General features: G+C 61.8%; 2 protein-coding genes across 5 annotated transcripts in view; both read left to right on the forward strand.

Moving 5' to 3' along the window:
- Window positions 1–13,108, forward strand: part of LOC135887748 (H-2 class I histocompatibility antigen, Q9 alpha chain-like) — a 61,591-nt gene extending 48,483 nt beyond the window's left edge. For 3 of the 4 annotated variants that reach the window (XM_065415486.1, XM_065415487.1, XM_065415488.1), the window contains exons 3-9: window positions 9,549–9,824; window positions 10,204–10,482; window positions 10,623–10,712; window positions 11,337–11,369; window positions 11,698–11,721; window positions 12,555–12,587; window positions 13,020–13,108. In XM_065415486.1, coding sequence (XP_065271558.1) covers window positions 9,549–9,824; window positions 10,204–10,482; window positions 10,623–10,712; window positions 11,337–11,369; window positions 11,698–11,721; window positions 12,555–12,587; window positions 13,020–13,024 — 740 coding nt within the window. In that variant the 3' untranslated portion in view covers window positions 13,025–13,108. The remainder of the gene's footprint in view (window positions 1–9,548; window positions 9,825–10,203; window positions 10,483–10,622; window positions 10,713–11,336; window positions 11,370–11,697; window positions 11,722–12,554; window positions 12,588–13,019) is intronic. The other variant, XM_065415489.1, reaches the window with a different exon arrangement.
- Window positions 1–16,322, forward strand: part of LOC135887747 (class I histocompatibility antigen, F10 alpha chain-like) — a 265,826-nt gene that overhangs the window by 66,145 nt on the left and 183,359 nt on the right. The window lies entirely within an intron of this gene.

Raw genomic sequence — 16,322 nt, forward strand, 5'->3', positions numbered from 1 at the left:
CTGATAAACGTACAGAAGTCGACACTTATCCTGGTGCAAAGCATAGAGTTCACCGGGGCAGTTCTCGACTCGGTGGAGGTGAAGGCCCTTCTGGAGCACCGCTTCTGTACAGTCTCGGCCCTGATAACCTCCCTGCAGACACACCCATCATGACTCCTCGGCCACATGGCATCAGGCACGTACCTGGTTTGACACGTGAGGCAGCGACTTGGACCTCTCCAGGCCTGGCTGGCCACGGTATACTCCCCTTCCAGACATCATCTGGGCACAGTTCTCACCGTACCATCTCGAGTCCTCGACTCATTGACTTGGTGGTTAGAACGCCGCACCATCAGTGAAGGAGTATCCGGCGTGAGGCCCCGACCGTCCGCATATCTGGTCTCCGACACCCCCCGGGCCACCTCAGGTCTGGGGTCTCGAGGAGCTTTCACTCCATATCGATATCTGAGAGCTCAGGGCGTCTGCCTGGCCTGTCACACGTTCTCAGCCCACATCGCGAACAGGACAGTCTCGGTTCTCATGGACAATACAACAGCCACGTGCTACATCAGCAGGCAGGGCGGAGCTCGCTCTCTTCCCGCCCCTACCCCCCCCCCCCCCCCCGCTGGGAGGCAGCTCGTTGGTGGGGTTTCTGCATGGCACGTTCCATCGACCTCGACGCCTCTCATCTACCAGGAGCACAGAACCAGATCGCAGATCGCCTCTGCGGGTCCTTCACTCACTACGAGTGGTCCCTGCCCTCAGATATGGCCCAGGACCCTTCCACAGGTGGGGATTTCCCCCCATAGACCTGTTTACACCCGCGCCAACAGGCCATGCCAGCAGCTCTGCTCCCTGAAGGGTCACAGCCCCTTACGGACGCCTTCTTGCGGACATGGTCAACTTACCTGTTCTGCGCCTTCCCCCCATTGCGTTGATACACAAGGTACTGACGAAGATCAAGCAGGACCAAGCTCGGGTCATCCCAATAACCCCAGCATGGCCCGGACAACACTGGTGTACCACGCTCCTACCACTGTCAGTGGAGGCTGTAACGAACTGGAACTGTTCTTACTGTGGTCTGTGAATGCTGACAGGGGAGTGTGGCTAGGATAGTCTGCATTGGGGGATGGGAGACTGACCGACGGAGAATACCTGAGCATGTAACGTGAGAACCCAGGAAGGGGTTAGAGGCCAGGTGACACCTTTGCCTAGGAAACTGAACAAAGGCTGTGGGAGGGGTCGCTGAAGGCAGAGTCTGAGGAGTTGGCTAGTGACCAGGGCTGGGAGGCAGACAGGGTCTGACCTCCCAAGGGGGCTGTGGGGCCTTGGGACCCCAAGATGGACCTAACTGAGGGGGGTCCTGTTGTCTGTGCCTGCAAGACCTGTCTTGGACTGTATTCCTGTCGTCTAAATAAACCTTCTGCTTTACTGGCTGGCTGAGAGTCATGGTGAATCGCAGGAAGCCGGGGGTGCAGGGCCCTGAGTCCCCCCATACTCCGTGACAACTGGTGGCAGCGGCGGGATCTACTGCACCCCGTGGACGGCGCTTCCTGCAGTAAGTGACTGGGGAGAAGTAAAACGAAGGGGGATTGACGGGGACCAGGCGTGCTGAAGAGTCAGAGAGACGGTTATCACCCCTGGGAGTGTGTGACCAGCGAGAAGGACATTTGCAGTAACAGGGTCCCCCAGGGGATCGCAGCGAGTGGTCCCAGAAGCGGAGGAGTTTGCAGCTCGACCCTGGCAGAGAGGTGGTGACCTCGAGAAGGACTGGCACACTAGGGGTCTCCCTGGAAACTGGGGGGAGCGGTGGGCACCCAGGCCTGTGAGTGGCCAGCAGGAAGATGGATGCCAAGCGGCTTAAGAGCGACCTGGTGGAGCTGTGCAAGCAGAGGGGGCTGCGCAGTGGGAGGCTCACCAAAGAACAGCTCATTGCCCAGCTGGAGGAGGGAGATCGCTCGAATGAACTGATTCCTGTCTCTGAGGGAAGCAGCCCGGCAGATGCAGCGCAGGCCTCAGTGTCTGTCCCAGCTGGGAGTGGTCAGCCGGCTGCTGAGGGCTTCCCGAGACCCCTCCTTCCTACGCCTAGGGGAAGGGTGGGGAGGAGCCCAGCAAATACCGAGGGCGCAGGGACCCCCCCGGCCAGCAGGGGATCCTCCCGGCCACGCGCAGCATCCGTGGAGCGGAATGGGCTGGAATGGGAGATAGAGCTAAAACTGAGAGAGCTGGAGGATCGTGAACGACAGAGACAGCATGAAGAGAGACAGAAACAGCAGGAACGGGAGGATCGTGAGAAACAGCGGTAACGTGAATGGGAGGAGAATGAGAGACACAGGCAGCATGAACTGGAGCTGGCGAGGACGAGGGGCCGCGAGCCCCCGGCTGCGGTGAGTGAGGGGGGACCCAGGACTGCACGGAGCTTTGATAAGTGCATCCTGGCCCCACGCAAGGAGGGGGAGGACATGGATGACTTCCTGGATGCCTTTGAGACGGCCTGCGAGCTGCACCAGGTTGATCCCGCGGACAGACACCGGGTTCTCACCCCCTTACTGGACCCCAAAGCCTTGGCATTGTACCGCCAACTGGAAGAGGGGGAGAAAGGGGACTACAAACTATTCAAAAAGGCCCTGCTACGTGAGTTTGGGCTGACTCCCGAGATGTACCGGGAAAGGTTCCGGAGGCAGGATAAAACCCCTGAGATCTCATATCTGCAACTAGCCGTCCGCATGGAGGGATATGCCAGCAAGTGGGCTGATGGGGCCCAGACGAAGGAGGACCTGGTTAAACTGCTGGTACTGGAGCAACTGTATGAACGGTGCCCATCTGACCTGAGGCTGTGGTTGAGGGACAAAAAACCAGAGAACCCGCGACATGCAGGCTGGCTGGCCGATGAGTTTGTAAAGAGCCGGTCAGGGGATAACAGGGAGGAGTCCCAAAGGAACAGTCCCACCACAACGCAGAGAGAGTCACCATGGGACTTCCCAGTGGGAAAATACGGAAAACCCCCATCAGAGGGGAATATCCAGCGTCAGGGCCATCCGACCCACTCGAGGGGACCCACGGGACATGGGCTGCTATCACTGTGGCCAGAAAGGCCACATACGGGCCCAGTGCCCCAGGCTCAGGGACAGACTGAGCAGACCGAACCCACAGAGGGTTGACTGGGTAGAGACCCAGCCGGGCGAAAGGCAGCACTCCCAGGGAAGGGGGGCTGGCAGAGTACCACCTGCTAAGGAGGGAGGAGAGCTCCAGGCCAGCTCCTCTGGGGGGCTGGATGCTCCAGACTCAGGGTTTTTGGTTTATACGGTGGGCGCGGGGCGGTCCCTCCGGAAAGAGTACCTTGTTCCCCTGGAGGTGGATGGGAGGAAGGTCAATGGATACTGGGATACGGGCGCAGAGGTGAGGCTGGTCCGGCCCGAGGTGGTAGCCCCAGATCAGGTGGTGCCCAACACCTACCTGACCCTGACGGGGGTGGGTGGGACTGCATTCAAGGTACCTGTGGCGAGGGTACACCTGAAGTGGGGGGCCAAGGAGGGCCCCAAGGACGTGGGGGTACACCCGTATTTGCCCACTGAGGTGTTGATTGGGGGGGGGACCTGGAGGACTGGCCAAGCAACCCCCAGAATGCACTGGTTGTGACCCGCAGTCAGAGCCGGCGAGGAGCACTGCGCCCTGGCCTTGGGGAGGGTGCCTTGCCCGAGGTGCAGGACCCTAACCTGGTGGGGAGGGAACACCCAGGGACACGGCTCAGGGAGGCTGCGGCTTCAGACCCAGCCGGCGAGAGAGAGCAGGTGGCCATCCCTGTCCCAGCTGCTGAGTTCCAGGCCGAGGTGCAGAAAGATCCCTCCTTGCGGAAGATAAGGGACCTGGCCGACCTCGGTGCGGTACAGACCATGGGGAGAGGTGGCCGGAAAAGGTTCCTGTGGGAGAAGGGGTTCCTGTACCGAGAATGGGCTCCCCCAGGGAAAATGGAGTCAGGGGGGATCAGGAGGCAGCTGGTGGTACTGCAGAAGTATCGCCGCCAGCTGCTGTACCGGGCCCATGACATTCCCCTCTCAGGGCACCAGGGAACCTGGCGTACCCAGCAGAGGCTGCTACGGAGCTTTTACTGGCCTGGGGTCTTTGTTACTGTCTGACAGTACTGCCGATCCTGTGACCCCTGTCAGAGGGGGAGGAAGGCCCGGGACAAGGGGAAAAGGCTTTAGGACCCTTGCCCAGCATAGAGGAGCCTTTCCAGAGGGTGGCCAAGGTTAAAAGGGTGGCTCTGAACCAAGAGAGCCCAAATCACAGACCTCCAGACTGGAGTGCTGGGAGAAGACCGCAGCCCAGTTGGAACCCCAGGGGTATTGGGGTGGGAAAAGGGCACAGGCTGCATAACCCACATGCGAACTACGAGTGCCATCGAGCACCCCCGACCTAAGGGGGGGGCGTGAAACTGGAAGGGCCTGGTGTAATTCTCACCAAGGAATGGGAGGGATGCTGGGGCATCCATGGGAACAGGGGTAGGTTCGAACTTCCTCGGGTCACTGGCTAAAGTGACCCCGCTCAATTTGGTCTCGAAGGGGGGAGAGATGTGACGAAGTGGGACTGTTCTTACCGTGGTCTGTGAATGCTGACAGGGGAGTGGGCTGGGATAGTCTGCATTGGGGGATGGGAGACTGACCCATGGAGAATACCTGAGCATGTAACATGAGAACCCAGGAAGGGGTTAAAGGCCAGGTGACACCTTTGCCCGGGAAACTGAACAAAGGCTGTGGGAGGGGTCGCTGAAGGCAGAGTTTCAGGAGCTGGCTGGTGATGTGGCTGGGAGGCAGACAGGGCTCTGACCTCCCAAGGGGGCTGTGGTGCCCCTGAGACCCCAAAATGGACCTAACTGAGGGGTCCTGTTGTCTGTGCCTGCAAGACCTGTCTTGGACTGTGTTCCTGTCATCTAAATAAACCTTCTGCTTTACTGGCTGGCTGAGCGTCATGGTGAATCGCAGGAAGCCGGGGGTGCAGGGCCTTGTGTCCCCCCACACTCCGTGACAGAGGCCCCAATCCGGCTCCCGCTGCACCGGGACCTGATCGTTCAGGACCATGGCCAGCTGCTCCACGCTGCACCTGCAGGCCTGGAATCTTCCTGGCTAAACCCGAGGAGCGGCGTGTTCAGAACCAATGTGTAGAGTTCTGGGCAGTAGGAAACCCTCCACCAGGGCGACTGACGGGGCAAAGTGGAAACGATTCTCCATGTGCTCCACCCAGCGTGGAGTTCCACCCGTGCAGTCCTCGTGCAGCTCATTCTGGATTAACCGATCCCTGACACAGCAAGGCCTGGCCTGGCCTGGCCTTCTCTTCGGTCAAAGTCCACCTGGCAGCCGTCTCAGCCGGCCCTCCGAAGGTTTTCTCACCACAGAATGGTAATTGGTTTCCTCAGAGGCCTGGAGAGGGTATTTCTCACACATGAAGGAACTGATCCCCCCTGAGACCGGAACCTTGCCCTCACAAAACCGATGGGCCCAGCGTTCTAGCAGCTAGCACCATGCTCACTGCTGCACCCCTGTGGGAAGTTCGCCTTTCCGGTGCCCGTCACGTCGGCCAGACGAGTGTCAGAGATCCGAGCCTCACCGCGGAGCCCCCAGACACGATCTCCTTTAGAGACAGAGTCCAGCTACGCCCACATCCAAAGGTCCTCCCAAAAGTGGGATCCCCAGTTCCACTTGAACCAGCTGATTTTTCTCCCAGTTCTTTACCCTGAGCCGCACGCAGACCGGGCAGGACAGCGCCTGCACTCGCTGGAGGTCAGACGGGCTCTGGCATTTTACATTCAGAGACTAAACCCTTCCCGTAAATCCCTGAAGCTTTTCCAAGCGCTAGTGGGGAGAACGAGGGGGCTCCCATCTCCGCTCAGAGGATTTTGTCATGGGTTCCATCGCGCATCCAGGTGTGTCCTGACCTCGCTGGGATTCCCCATCTGTCGAACGTCACTGTTCATGTCACAGGGTCTCAGGTCTCTTCAGCGCCCGTTCTAGCGCCAGTTCCTGCTCAGGATATCTGCAGCGCTGCGACCTGCTCTTCGGCGCGCACGTTCCCAGCGCGCTGGGCCGTCGGCTCAGCAGGTCAGGGACGACGCACGCTCTGGCCGCGCTGGCTGCAGCCGGCTTGTCCTTGAACTCCTGGCCCGCCTATGGTTCCGCGGCTTGTGAGTCACCGACATCGGAATGGACACGAGCAAGCGCTCGAAGAAACGACAGTTACTGACCTTTCTGTGACTGTTCTTCGAGGTGAGTTTCACACGTCCATTCCGACACCCACCCCCCGGCCCTGCTCTCGGAGTGGTCGGTAAGAAGGGACTGAGGGGCGCGGGCTTGGCAGGGCCCTTTATACCAGCGCTATGAGCACGTGGCACCAGGGGGCAGCAGAGCCCACCCGATGGGTAGCACTAGGGGGGAACAATTCCAGCAGCGATGCTCCGCACACCCCTACATGGGAATGGACGTGTGTAACACATCTCGATGGACAACGGTTACAGAAAGGTTAGTAGCCGTTTTCCCCCCAGCGATCAGGGGGTTGTTCAGACAGAGACTTGGCTTTTATCCCAGAGATGACCCCTGTTTGTCCCAGGGCCCAAGGAATGGTACCTCCCCTCCTTTTGTCCAGCACCATCTCACCGAGGGAGGAGCTCTGGGAACGCTGGGTGTTCATGGAGCCCTTGAGATCCACATCCGCTGCACACGGGCTTTGTGCATGGCCAGGGCTCGGTTTGTTCTCTGCCATCCCGCAGCTACAGGACAAACAGCGTCAAAATCTGCCGTGCCAGGGGGGCTGAGATGGTGCAGCCCGCAGCCCACAAGTCAGAGCCGCCCCAGCACCCTGTATCCACCCCCCTCGCTGAGAGCGGCAGCAGCCCCGGGGGCACGGGATCGTACTGCCCTGTATGGTGAGATCTGCCTGGCCCCCGTTCAGACCTTCCCCCCCATGTCCCAGCTGGACATGCCGGCACCAGCCCACGCTGCCGTCGGTGGGAGGGGGCCCAGCGCTGGGTCTGCCGGTAGCAGAGAAGGAGCTGAGTGCCCTGGCTGTCATTCTGTCGGACCTGCTCTGGCGGCTCCCTGCTGTGAATCCCCTGGGGTACGGGGCTGTGCCTGTGTACCAGGGAGAGAAAAGGAAAACGTGTCCTGGCAGACTGACCATTTCCTTTCTCCGAGTCACAAGGTCCACGACCCGACCCCCCTGTTTGGAGCATTTCTCCGTCCAGCCCGGGCGGGTCCATCCAGCCCAATTCCTCTGTGGCAGGAATTCACCGTTTATTTCTGTAACACCCAAAGGCTCATTCCCGACTCTCTGCCCACAGGGGCGGGTGTCCTGTGTGTGGGGAGCTGTCTCTGCAGGCAGTGTCTGCGGGTAGCTGGCCCGGCCCTCCCCGAGCAGCACCTGGGGGTCTGGTTCTGCCCGTGCAGCTGCAGCAGGCCTGGGGTGGGGGACAGAGCTGCGCCCGTCAGTCAGAATCCGTTTCCTAACGTGGGGATAGTTTGTTTTGTCTTCTCGTGGCTGAGGCGTTTGTGGGACACCCCCCACCCCAGGGTGTGAGAGAGCATGTGGGGGTCACACTAACCAGGAATGTGCACGCAGCCCCAGGGCTCCCCTACCCCTGTGCTAGCCCGGAGTCGGGTGGCTCTGGCCCCACTGCAGGGCTCTGGGGCTGTCAGATGGGGGCTGAGCTTCCCCCTTCTCCCCAAACCCAGCGTCCTCATTCAGTAATTCTGTGTCCCCCCGGCCCACATCCCCCGGCCTCTCCATGTCCTGTCTGCGCTGAGCTTCCCGGGCCCCCAGCTGCCTGCGTGTCCGGGCCATGCCGCGCTCAGCCAGACGCAGCTCAGGCTGTTCCCTCGCAGGGCAGGAGGCTCCACTCCCAACTTGGGAGGGGGGGAGGGGTCGGTGACCCAGGATGGCAGTGTGTTGAGGGGAGCTGAGTTGGGGGGACCGAGGGGGCTGGTGCAGAAGGAGCTGGGGTGGGGAAGACACAGAAGGTGCAGAGGGCCTGGTGCTGAGGCTGGGTGGGACAGAGCAGGCAGGGGATAGAGGGGGCTGGGGTACGGGGTGGAGGGGCTGGGGCAGAGGGAGCCAGTTGCAGGATAAGGCTGGTGGAAGGCGGGGTACACAGGGTGCTGAGAGAGGACCTCATTGCGGGGGGGTGCCCAGAGCGGGGGGCAGGGCAGTGCAGGGGCTGGAGGGGAGACTCCCCTGGATGGGAGACACTGGGGGAGCAGACACCAAAAGGCAGGAGGTGATGGTCATGGGGAGAGCCTGGGGAGGAAAGCGAGGCGGGGACCCCCAGTTCCTGGAAGGGGGGGGGGCGTTCTAGCTAGCTCGTCTCACTGCTCCCATGGCCCCAGCACCGTGGTGCCAGGGCTGTGAGATGTGCCGTGTTGGGGGAAGCAGGTAGAACCCGGCAGCCTGCCCAGCCCTGGTTACCTTTGGGGTTCGTGTGCAGACGGGGGTTCATTGTGTCCAACCTGCGCTGAGCTCAGGCCGGTGTCGGCTGGGGGGACAATTACTGGGGTCAGCTCCCACCCCCAGCAGGCACTGAGCTGCCCTTACTGGCTTGGCCTGAACTCCCCACAGTGACCCGTGGGGGTGAGGGGCTGGCTGCATACCCTACGGGGGCCTAGTTTGCAGAGGGGGTGCCCGGCTCTCCCTGGGCGTTGGGTCCTTTCCAGGTGTCTCAGGCTGGGCCCCTCCCCCAAAGCACCTGTCACTGGTGGACACGCAGCCCAGACTGGTTTTCTCTGTGTGGGATGGGGGCGTGCGAGGGTGTTTGGGTCCCTGGCTGGGCTGTTCTCATCACCCCACTGCACCCACAGGCTCCCTGCTTCTGTTTGCCGAGCCAGTCGCCCTCCCTGCCCCCAGCTTCTCTTTCCCACCCCCATGTCCCTCCCCACCTCCTGACAGCCCAGGGGGCAGCCATGTATCAGGAGCAGCCCTGCTTTGGGTTCCCGGCAAACCCTGGCACGTGGGGCACCTTAGCCAGGGGCAGCGTCTCTGCCGCCTGCCCGGCTGTAGGGAAACAGGAGCCATCTTAGCCCAGGGCGTCCTGCGGCTCCAGCCCCGTGGGAGACGGCGGCCAGTCTGAAAAGGAGCAAAACCACCAGAGTTTGCTCCTGCACGGCCATGGTCGCACCCCGGAGCGCTGGGCGGCCCCTGGAGCTGTTCCAGTTCCTAGAGCACAAGTAGATCCTGGGAACATCGGGCACTTGTGGGGCGGGGGCGCTGCGGGGTGGGGTCGGTGTGCAGAGGGACCCTGCGCGGTTGCTCCAGCCAGGGCAGGGTTAAGGGTGGGGCCCTCTGCCCAGCAGCTCCTCCTTCTATGATCCTGCTGGTCCCTGATTGGCTGCTCCCCGCAGCCGCTCTAGGCAGCTTGGAGGACTCACCTCTACTGCTCTTTTCCTGGGGCGGGGGGGTGGTAGGCCCAGGGGGTCTCGGGGCTGGTGCCCCATCGCAGGGGCCTGGGGGTGTTAGAGAATCTCTAGCAGTAGCTGTTTCCTGTGGCTCAAAACTTGACCCAGCCCTGGGCCCGGCTCCGTGTGTTTCAGGATTTCACACTGTCCAAGTGATGTACGGCTGTGAGCTCCGGGGTGACGGCTCCAAAGGGGGGTTTAGCCAGGATGCCTACGATGGGCGCGACTTCATCAGCCTGGATAAGGACCATGAGACCTGGGTGGCGGCAGATGACGCAGCTCGGATCACCAAACAGAAATGGGATGCTGACAGGAGCATCGCTCAGAGACGGAGAGCCTACCTGGAGCAGGAGTGCATCGAGTGGCTGGGGAAGTACCTGGAGTACGGGAAGGAGACGCTGCAGAGGAGAGGTGAGGGGGGCACGTCAGACCCCGGGGGTCACTGAACGGGCTGTATCCTCACTGCAGAGATCCCTCCCCCACGTCCATCACGCTGAGCGTTGTCCCTGGCAGGATGTTTCTGTCCCCACATCGGGCGAGGCCCCAGCATCGCTGCAGGAGCCACCATTCGTCTCCCTGTCCCGTCCCCGCCCTGTTCAGCCCCCTACCGCCCCCCCCAGCCGAGCAGAGCCCCTCGGGGTGCCTGTGCCCCGGCCGCGTGTATCAGAACCAGATGTGAGAGCGCGGCTGCACCAGGTCCCGTCCCTCAGGCCAGTCACCTCGGCTGCTGCCGCCCCCGGGGGATCCAGCTCCGGGAGTTCCCTCTAACTCCATCTCTCCTTCCCCCCAGAGCCACCGCGGGTGCACGTGAGCGACCGGCCGAGCCGGGACAGGGGTCTCACCACCCTCTCCTGCCGGGTCCACGGCTTCTACCCGCGGAACGTGGCCGTCGTGTGGCTGAAGAAGGGGGTGGCCGTGCCGCAGGAGACGATCCAGTGGGGGGTGGTTCCCAGCGGGGATGGGACCTACCAGACCCGGGCCACCATCGAGATTGACCCCAGCAGTGAGACTGATTATACCTGCTGTGTGGAGCACCCCAGCCTGACTGCGGATCTGAGAGTGCCCTGGAGTAAGGGGAGGACTGGCCCTGGGATGGGGAAAGGGGGTTGGGGGGGTTATGGGGCTCCAGTGGGGGGCGGGGTGACTGACCCATGTGACAGGGGAAGAGGGTTTGGGGTTCCCCTGATCACTGGCCCATTCCTGTTTCAGGGTCCAAGTTCAACGTGATGCTAATCGTGGGTGTCGTTATCGGGGTTCTTGTGCTGGTCGCTGCCATCGTTGGAGCCGTTGTCTTCCTCAGTAAGTGCCGGGTGGGGCGCCAACGAGCCATCTGTGCCAGGCTATGGTGACGTGCCCATCCCCCTAGTGCCTAGGCTGGGAGAGTGCTGACCTGCTCTCGCCTGGCTGGGCCCCAGCACGCACCCCGACAGCCCCCGGCATCAGTGCTGTGTGGCTACCCCGCTCTGCTGCTGGGCCCCAGGGCCACCAGGTGGGGGCAAAAAGGGGCAGTTTGCTCTGGGCCCCCCAAGCCGCGGAAGTTGAGCGGTGCTGACCTGGCATGTGGGGTCACAGCCCCACACCTGAGTCTGTGCTGTGACCCCATGTGCCAGGTTGCAGGGCCCAGAGTGGGGAGCCAGGCCCAGCCCCCCAGGAGAGGAGCCCCCAACGCAGGATGAGTGTGGGGCGGGGTCACTCTCTGCCCCTCATCATCTAGGTCTCCCCCTGTGTTTTTAAAACTCTGTGTGGCCCTGGCTGGGTCGGAGCCACCAGCCTGAAACCCAGGGAGGAAAATGGTTCGTACAGAGCCTGTCACCCTGCCCCTGCGATGGACTGGGCCCCTGGGTTCTGGGCCATGGGCACAGATCGGAGCCAGTTCCTGCCCCAGAGCAGCCGTGCTCACTGCAATCTGCCTTGTCTCTGCAGGGAAGAAGAGAGACGGCTACAAAGCGGCTGCAGGTAAATGCTGAGCCCTCCCCGTCCCTGTCGCTGTGTGACCCGGTAAGTGGTAGCCCGGGGCCAGTCCCAGGAGACCTCCCCTAGCCCCCCACGGCCTCTTGGAGGCTGGGGAGCTGCAGCAGCGGGACTGGCCAGTGACACTAACGCCCTGCCCGGGCCTGGGTGCTCTGTGTAGGTCGCCCATCACCGTGGTGTCTGGGCCCAATGGCAGAACACCAGCACCTGGGTCAGTCACTGGGGTGTGTACGTGTATAACACGTGTGGGGCGGGGAGAACGGGGACCCTGCGTTCCGCCAGACACTGACCCCGGCTTCCTTCTCCCCCACAGCTCACGACGGCTCTGCCAGCTCCGGTAGGTGACGTGCGGGTGATACTAGCCCAGGGGACGTGCTGCTCTCCCTGAGGCCTCGGGGGGAGACACAGGACATGTTAACGCACCCCAGGGTCCCTCTGTGGGATGGGGGGTCCCTGCTGTTTCAGTGACACTGGGGGTTTAGCTGCATGGGGAGATTGACCGGCAGAGCTAAATTATTCAGCCACAGCTGTGCTGGGCAATTTCCCCTGATTAGGTTGTGTTCAGAGGAACCTAGGGGAGTTACTGGGAGTTAGGGGAGTGTCAGCACCCAACTCCCCTTGGTGTCGTTGAAATTCCTGCGGCAGCCCGTGAAGTCAGTAGGGGCACACACACCCCTCGTGTGCCAGACCAGCCGTGTGTGTTTCCCATGGGGTTGGGGGGCGTCTGACCCCTCGGAGCAGCATTTGGCCCTGGCGGTGTCTGGCCTGGGTCTAACCCCCCCGCCCCCTCCTGCTGCAGCTGGGAGCTGGGTTTGGCGCCGATGGGACGTGTTGTACACCGAGCGGGGGGGATGTAGGAGCCTCAGCCCCACTGATTTCAATGGGGTTTGGGCTCCTGAGTCACTAAGGTGCTTCTGAGAGTCCCACCCCCGTATGTCCAAGTCCCCAGTGGGGGGGGCGCAGGGTTCTGAGCCCCGGGGAGCAGTGACGAGCCCTGACTCCCGCTGGCTCCCCCCTCGTCGTCCCTCGCACCAGGGCAAAGTGCAGCCGCTCGGCTGGGGCAGCGTCAACCCCGCCCTGCAGCAGGGTAAATGCTGACGCAGGGGCCGGGTGGGGATCAGGGCCGGAGACGCTAACACCCCCCGTCTCCTTCTCCTTCTCCCCTCCCAGGAAGCAACCAGGGATCGGACACCTGTGTCAAGGGTAAGTGAGGGGGAGACCAGCCGGGGGGGAGATCCCTGCCCAGAGTCCCCCAGGCCCTGCCCCTCTGACCAGCCAGCCGTGGGGAGCCCTGCCCTGATCTCCCTGCAGTGGGGGTGCTGAGTGCGGGGGCGGGTCTGCATCTTCCCTCTGCAGGGAGGGGTTCCAGGCTGCAGGGACTCCGGGAGGGGGTTGGGGTGTCCCTGGCTCTAGGGGAAGGGGCCGGGATGTGTCACAGATGCCGCGCTGGGAGCAGTGATCGCTGTAGCTCAGTGGGACAGTGATCGGCTTTACGGTCTCCTCCCCCTCGGCACGGGGTGTGGCTCCCAGTCAGAGCTTTACCCCGAGCGCCAGGTGAGCACCCAGTACCGGAGCTGGCCCTGCTGTGTCTGCTCACCCGACCCGGCGCTGACTGTCCCTGTCTCATTTCTGCAGCGTAACGGAGCCCGTCGGCCCCTGCGCAGCCGGCTGGAGGGATCCCAGACTGAGGGGAGAGACCGGAGCAGATCAGGCTCCTGGGAATGCAACAGCTCATCAGCACCTTCCGCCTTCTGCTTAAAGCCCTTTGCCTTGATTGTACCCGAGCTAAACGCCCGGCCGTGAGAGAATTGAACTTTCCTTGGCTGCAGACTGGCTGGGATGGTCGGAGTCGCTTATTGTTTGATTTCTACAGAACTGTCTTGTTTTTGAAAAAATGAAAACTTGTATCGCTGACGATCTTTTTTGTATAGAAACGTAACCAGGGTTGGCTGGATGCTGTACCCAGCACCTACTGTTCTGTTCGCTTTGATTGTAACTTAGCCCCCGTTTTCTGTTTCTGCGATGATTAAGGGATTAAGATGTTCTTCTTTTTGCTGCTGCAGCTTCCTGTGTAATAGGATAAATCCTGCTGTCAGGGCACTGGGCACTCCAGTGTAAGGCCTTGTCTACATTGCGATTTGCACCAGTGTAACTACAACGGTGTGAATTTGAAGTGCGCTAGTTAAATCCCTGTGTGGACACTCTTAGTCTGGTGTAAGACAGGGCTTGTTTTGATTTAAACTGATTCCCAAGTGACTCAAGCGACACGAGAAAAAGCCTCCTCTCCTACCAGGATCAGCGTCCCCCTAACTGATCTGGTGCACGTTTGCGTGTAGACAAAGCCTAAGCTGGCGCCGATTCTGCTCCCAAATGGGATGATTTTGTGTGTGACGGGTGTAATTTTTTTTGCTTAAGATTTTAAAAACAGTTTTAAATAGTAACGTTATATCTCTTGGCAATTTTCATTTGACACAATAAATGTCGGTTTGGGGTTTTAATCTCTCTTTAGCCCGTTTGGAGGATTCTGTCTGGGGCGGGTCAGGTAGGGTTACCATCTGTCCGGGTTTCCCCGGACATGTCCGGCTTTTTCAGCTTTAAATGGCCGTCCGGGGGGATCTCTAATCAAGTAGAAATGTCTGGGATTTCCCCCTTCCCCTCATGCAGAGTGCGGCTGGCCTGATTGAAAGCCGCTCGCAGCCACTGGGGCCTCTAGCAGCCAGAGTCCCTCCCCCTCCCCCACAGAGCAGCGCGGCAGTGTTTGAGTCCACGTGGAGCCCGCAGCTCTCCCTCTGCCGGGTGAGCGCTGGAGGGGGGAGCAGGGCAGGCGGGGGGCACAGAGGCTGCAGGGCGAGGAGGAGCAGGGCAGGCAGGGGCATAGAGGCTGCAGGGGTGGGGGGTGCAGGGGCTGCAGGGCGAGTGAGGAGCAGCGGGCACAGAGGCTGCAGGGGCAGGGCAGGCAGGGGGTGCAGAGGCTGCAGGGTGAGGAGGAGCAGGTCAGGCAGGGGCATAGAGGCTGCAGGGGCAGGGGGGCATAGAGGCTGCAGAGCGAGTGGGGAGCAGGGAAGCACTTAGCTCAGAGGAGGGGGCAGAGTTGGGGCAGGGACTTTGGGGAAGGGGTTGGAATGGGGGTGGAGAAGGGGCGGGGCCAGGGGTGGAGTTGGGGCAGGGCTGGGGGCAGGACCGGGGCCCTGTGGAGTGTCCTCTTTTTTAAATGTTTGAATATGGTAACCCTAGGGTCAGGGAATGGGGGGGTGTATGGCAGTGCTGGGGAGCACGGGCCCTGCAGGAAGGGGCTGGCCCGTGTACGTTGGGTTTGGGGTGGTCGGAAGCGTTTGAGGGTGAATAATGGGTGTTGGGCAGGGGTGGGGCTGAGCAGCAGCAACACTGATAGACGCAGCCATCCAGAGCCGCCGCCGCCCTGAGTGACCGGGTGACTGAGACAGGCCAGGCTGCCCCTGCTGAACGCTCATCGGATACACAGCAGAGATGACGGGTCAGGGACATTACAGGGACTGTGACTCGGGGAGAGTTTCCAAGAGTGCCCAAGGGGTTTAGGGGCATGCCTACCAGGAATCGTCAATGAGCCTGGTGCTCCTAAACCCCTTAGAGACCTGTGAGGAGGCTTCCTAAAGCACTTTCTTTAAACTCGGGTTCAAATGAATCCTTGAGCAGCCAGCCCACGAACCCCTCCTCCAGCTGGGGCAGGGAGCATGTGGAGGGGTGGGGAAAGGGGCAGCTAAGCTGGGTCCGGGGCTGACAGGCTGAGATGCAGGAGTCTGTGGCCACCATGGCTGTAGTGCCAGTTTGCCCCGCGGGGGGCCACGCAGCCTGGGCACTGCACACAGTAACCACAGGCTAGGACGGGTTCAGATCCTGGAATGGGGCTGCGGTGGGGGATGGCCTGGGGGCTCTGACAGTCCGGCACAGGGTTAGAGGACTGGGGCCAGCTGGGGAGAATGAATCCTTCAGAGAGCAGCACCTCAGCTGTGGCCTTTCCCCCCGTCACTAACAGGGTCCGAGGGGAGGGAGATCAGACAGGGCGCTGGTTTGGGGGGTTTCTGCACCTTTACCAGTCATGTCCCTCACCCCAGTAAATATGGGGTGTGACGTGCGCTGTACTCTGTGGTGCTTGGGGGTTTCATACAGACACTCACCCGCGTGGTGATAAACCTTTGCCTGCTACGGCCTGAGCCACACGGGGTTTGCACCAGCGTCACTACTTGGGTTGGGCGGGGGCGGGCAGGGGTACCTGGACAGGACCAGTTGTGTTGCTAGCACGGTGCTCACACGGGGCAGTGCATCCCCCACGTGTACAGGCTGAGCCATGTTTCACTGCAGCCACACGCAGAACGATGCACCGCGCTGGTCACACCAGCCCAGCTGCAGCAACCAGTGTGTGTGGACAGGGCCTGGGAAGGGCAGGGGGTGTGGAGGGGGCTAATCTCCCCTTGGGAGTCTCGCTCAGAGGGTCAGACACAGGCTCTGGGGGGGCCGGGCCAGGCCAAGTCTGGCACCTCAGAGCCACCCACCCCCCCTGGCTGGGGTCCAGTTTAATGGGTGGCAGGTGAGTGGGGGTGGGGAACTAGAGCAGGAGCAGCATTTACCAGCCCCCAGGCTCGTGACCCCGACCTAGGCAAGGGGCCGGTGCAGCTGGGAGGCAGCCCTGACAGCGGGGGCCGGGCGTCTGCTTCATCCTCCCGTCAATGCTACTGCGGCTGGTCCCCACCGCCAGGGCGGCACCGGTGCAGCTGCTCTGCTGAGGTGCTTAGCGAAGGCACCGCCTCTGCCGACACCGGAGTCGGTGCTCCACCTCCCTGAGAGCGGACAGGAGCAGCCGTCCCGGTGACACAACGCTGGCTACACTGGGGGGGGAGGTCGGTCGGGATCACCCCCTGAGTAATGGACAGTTGGGGGGTCCTGTTCCTTCCGCTGCGGTCC

The sequence above is a fragment of the Emys orbicularis genome, chromosome 13 (assembly GCF_028017835.1).
Source record: "Emys orbicularis isolate rEmyOrb1 chromosome 13, rEmyOrb1.hap1, whole genome shotgun sequence".
Taxonomy (NCBI): Eukaryota; Metazoa; Chordata; order Testudines; family Emydidae; genus Emys; species Emys orbicularis.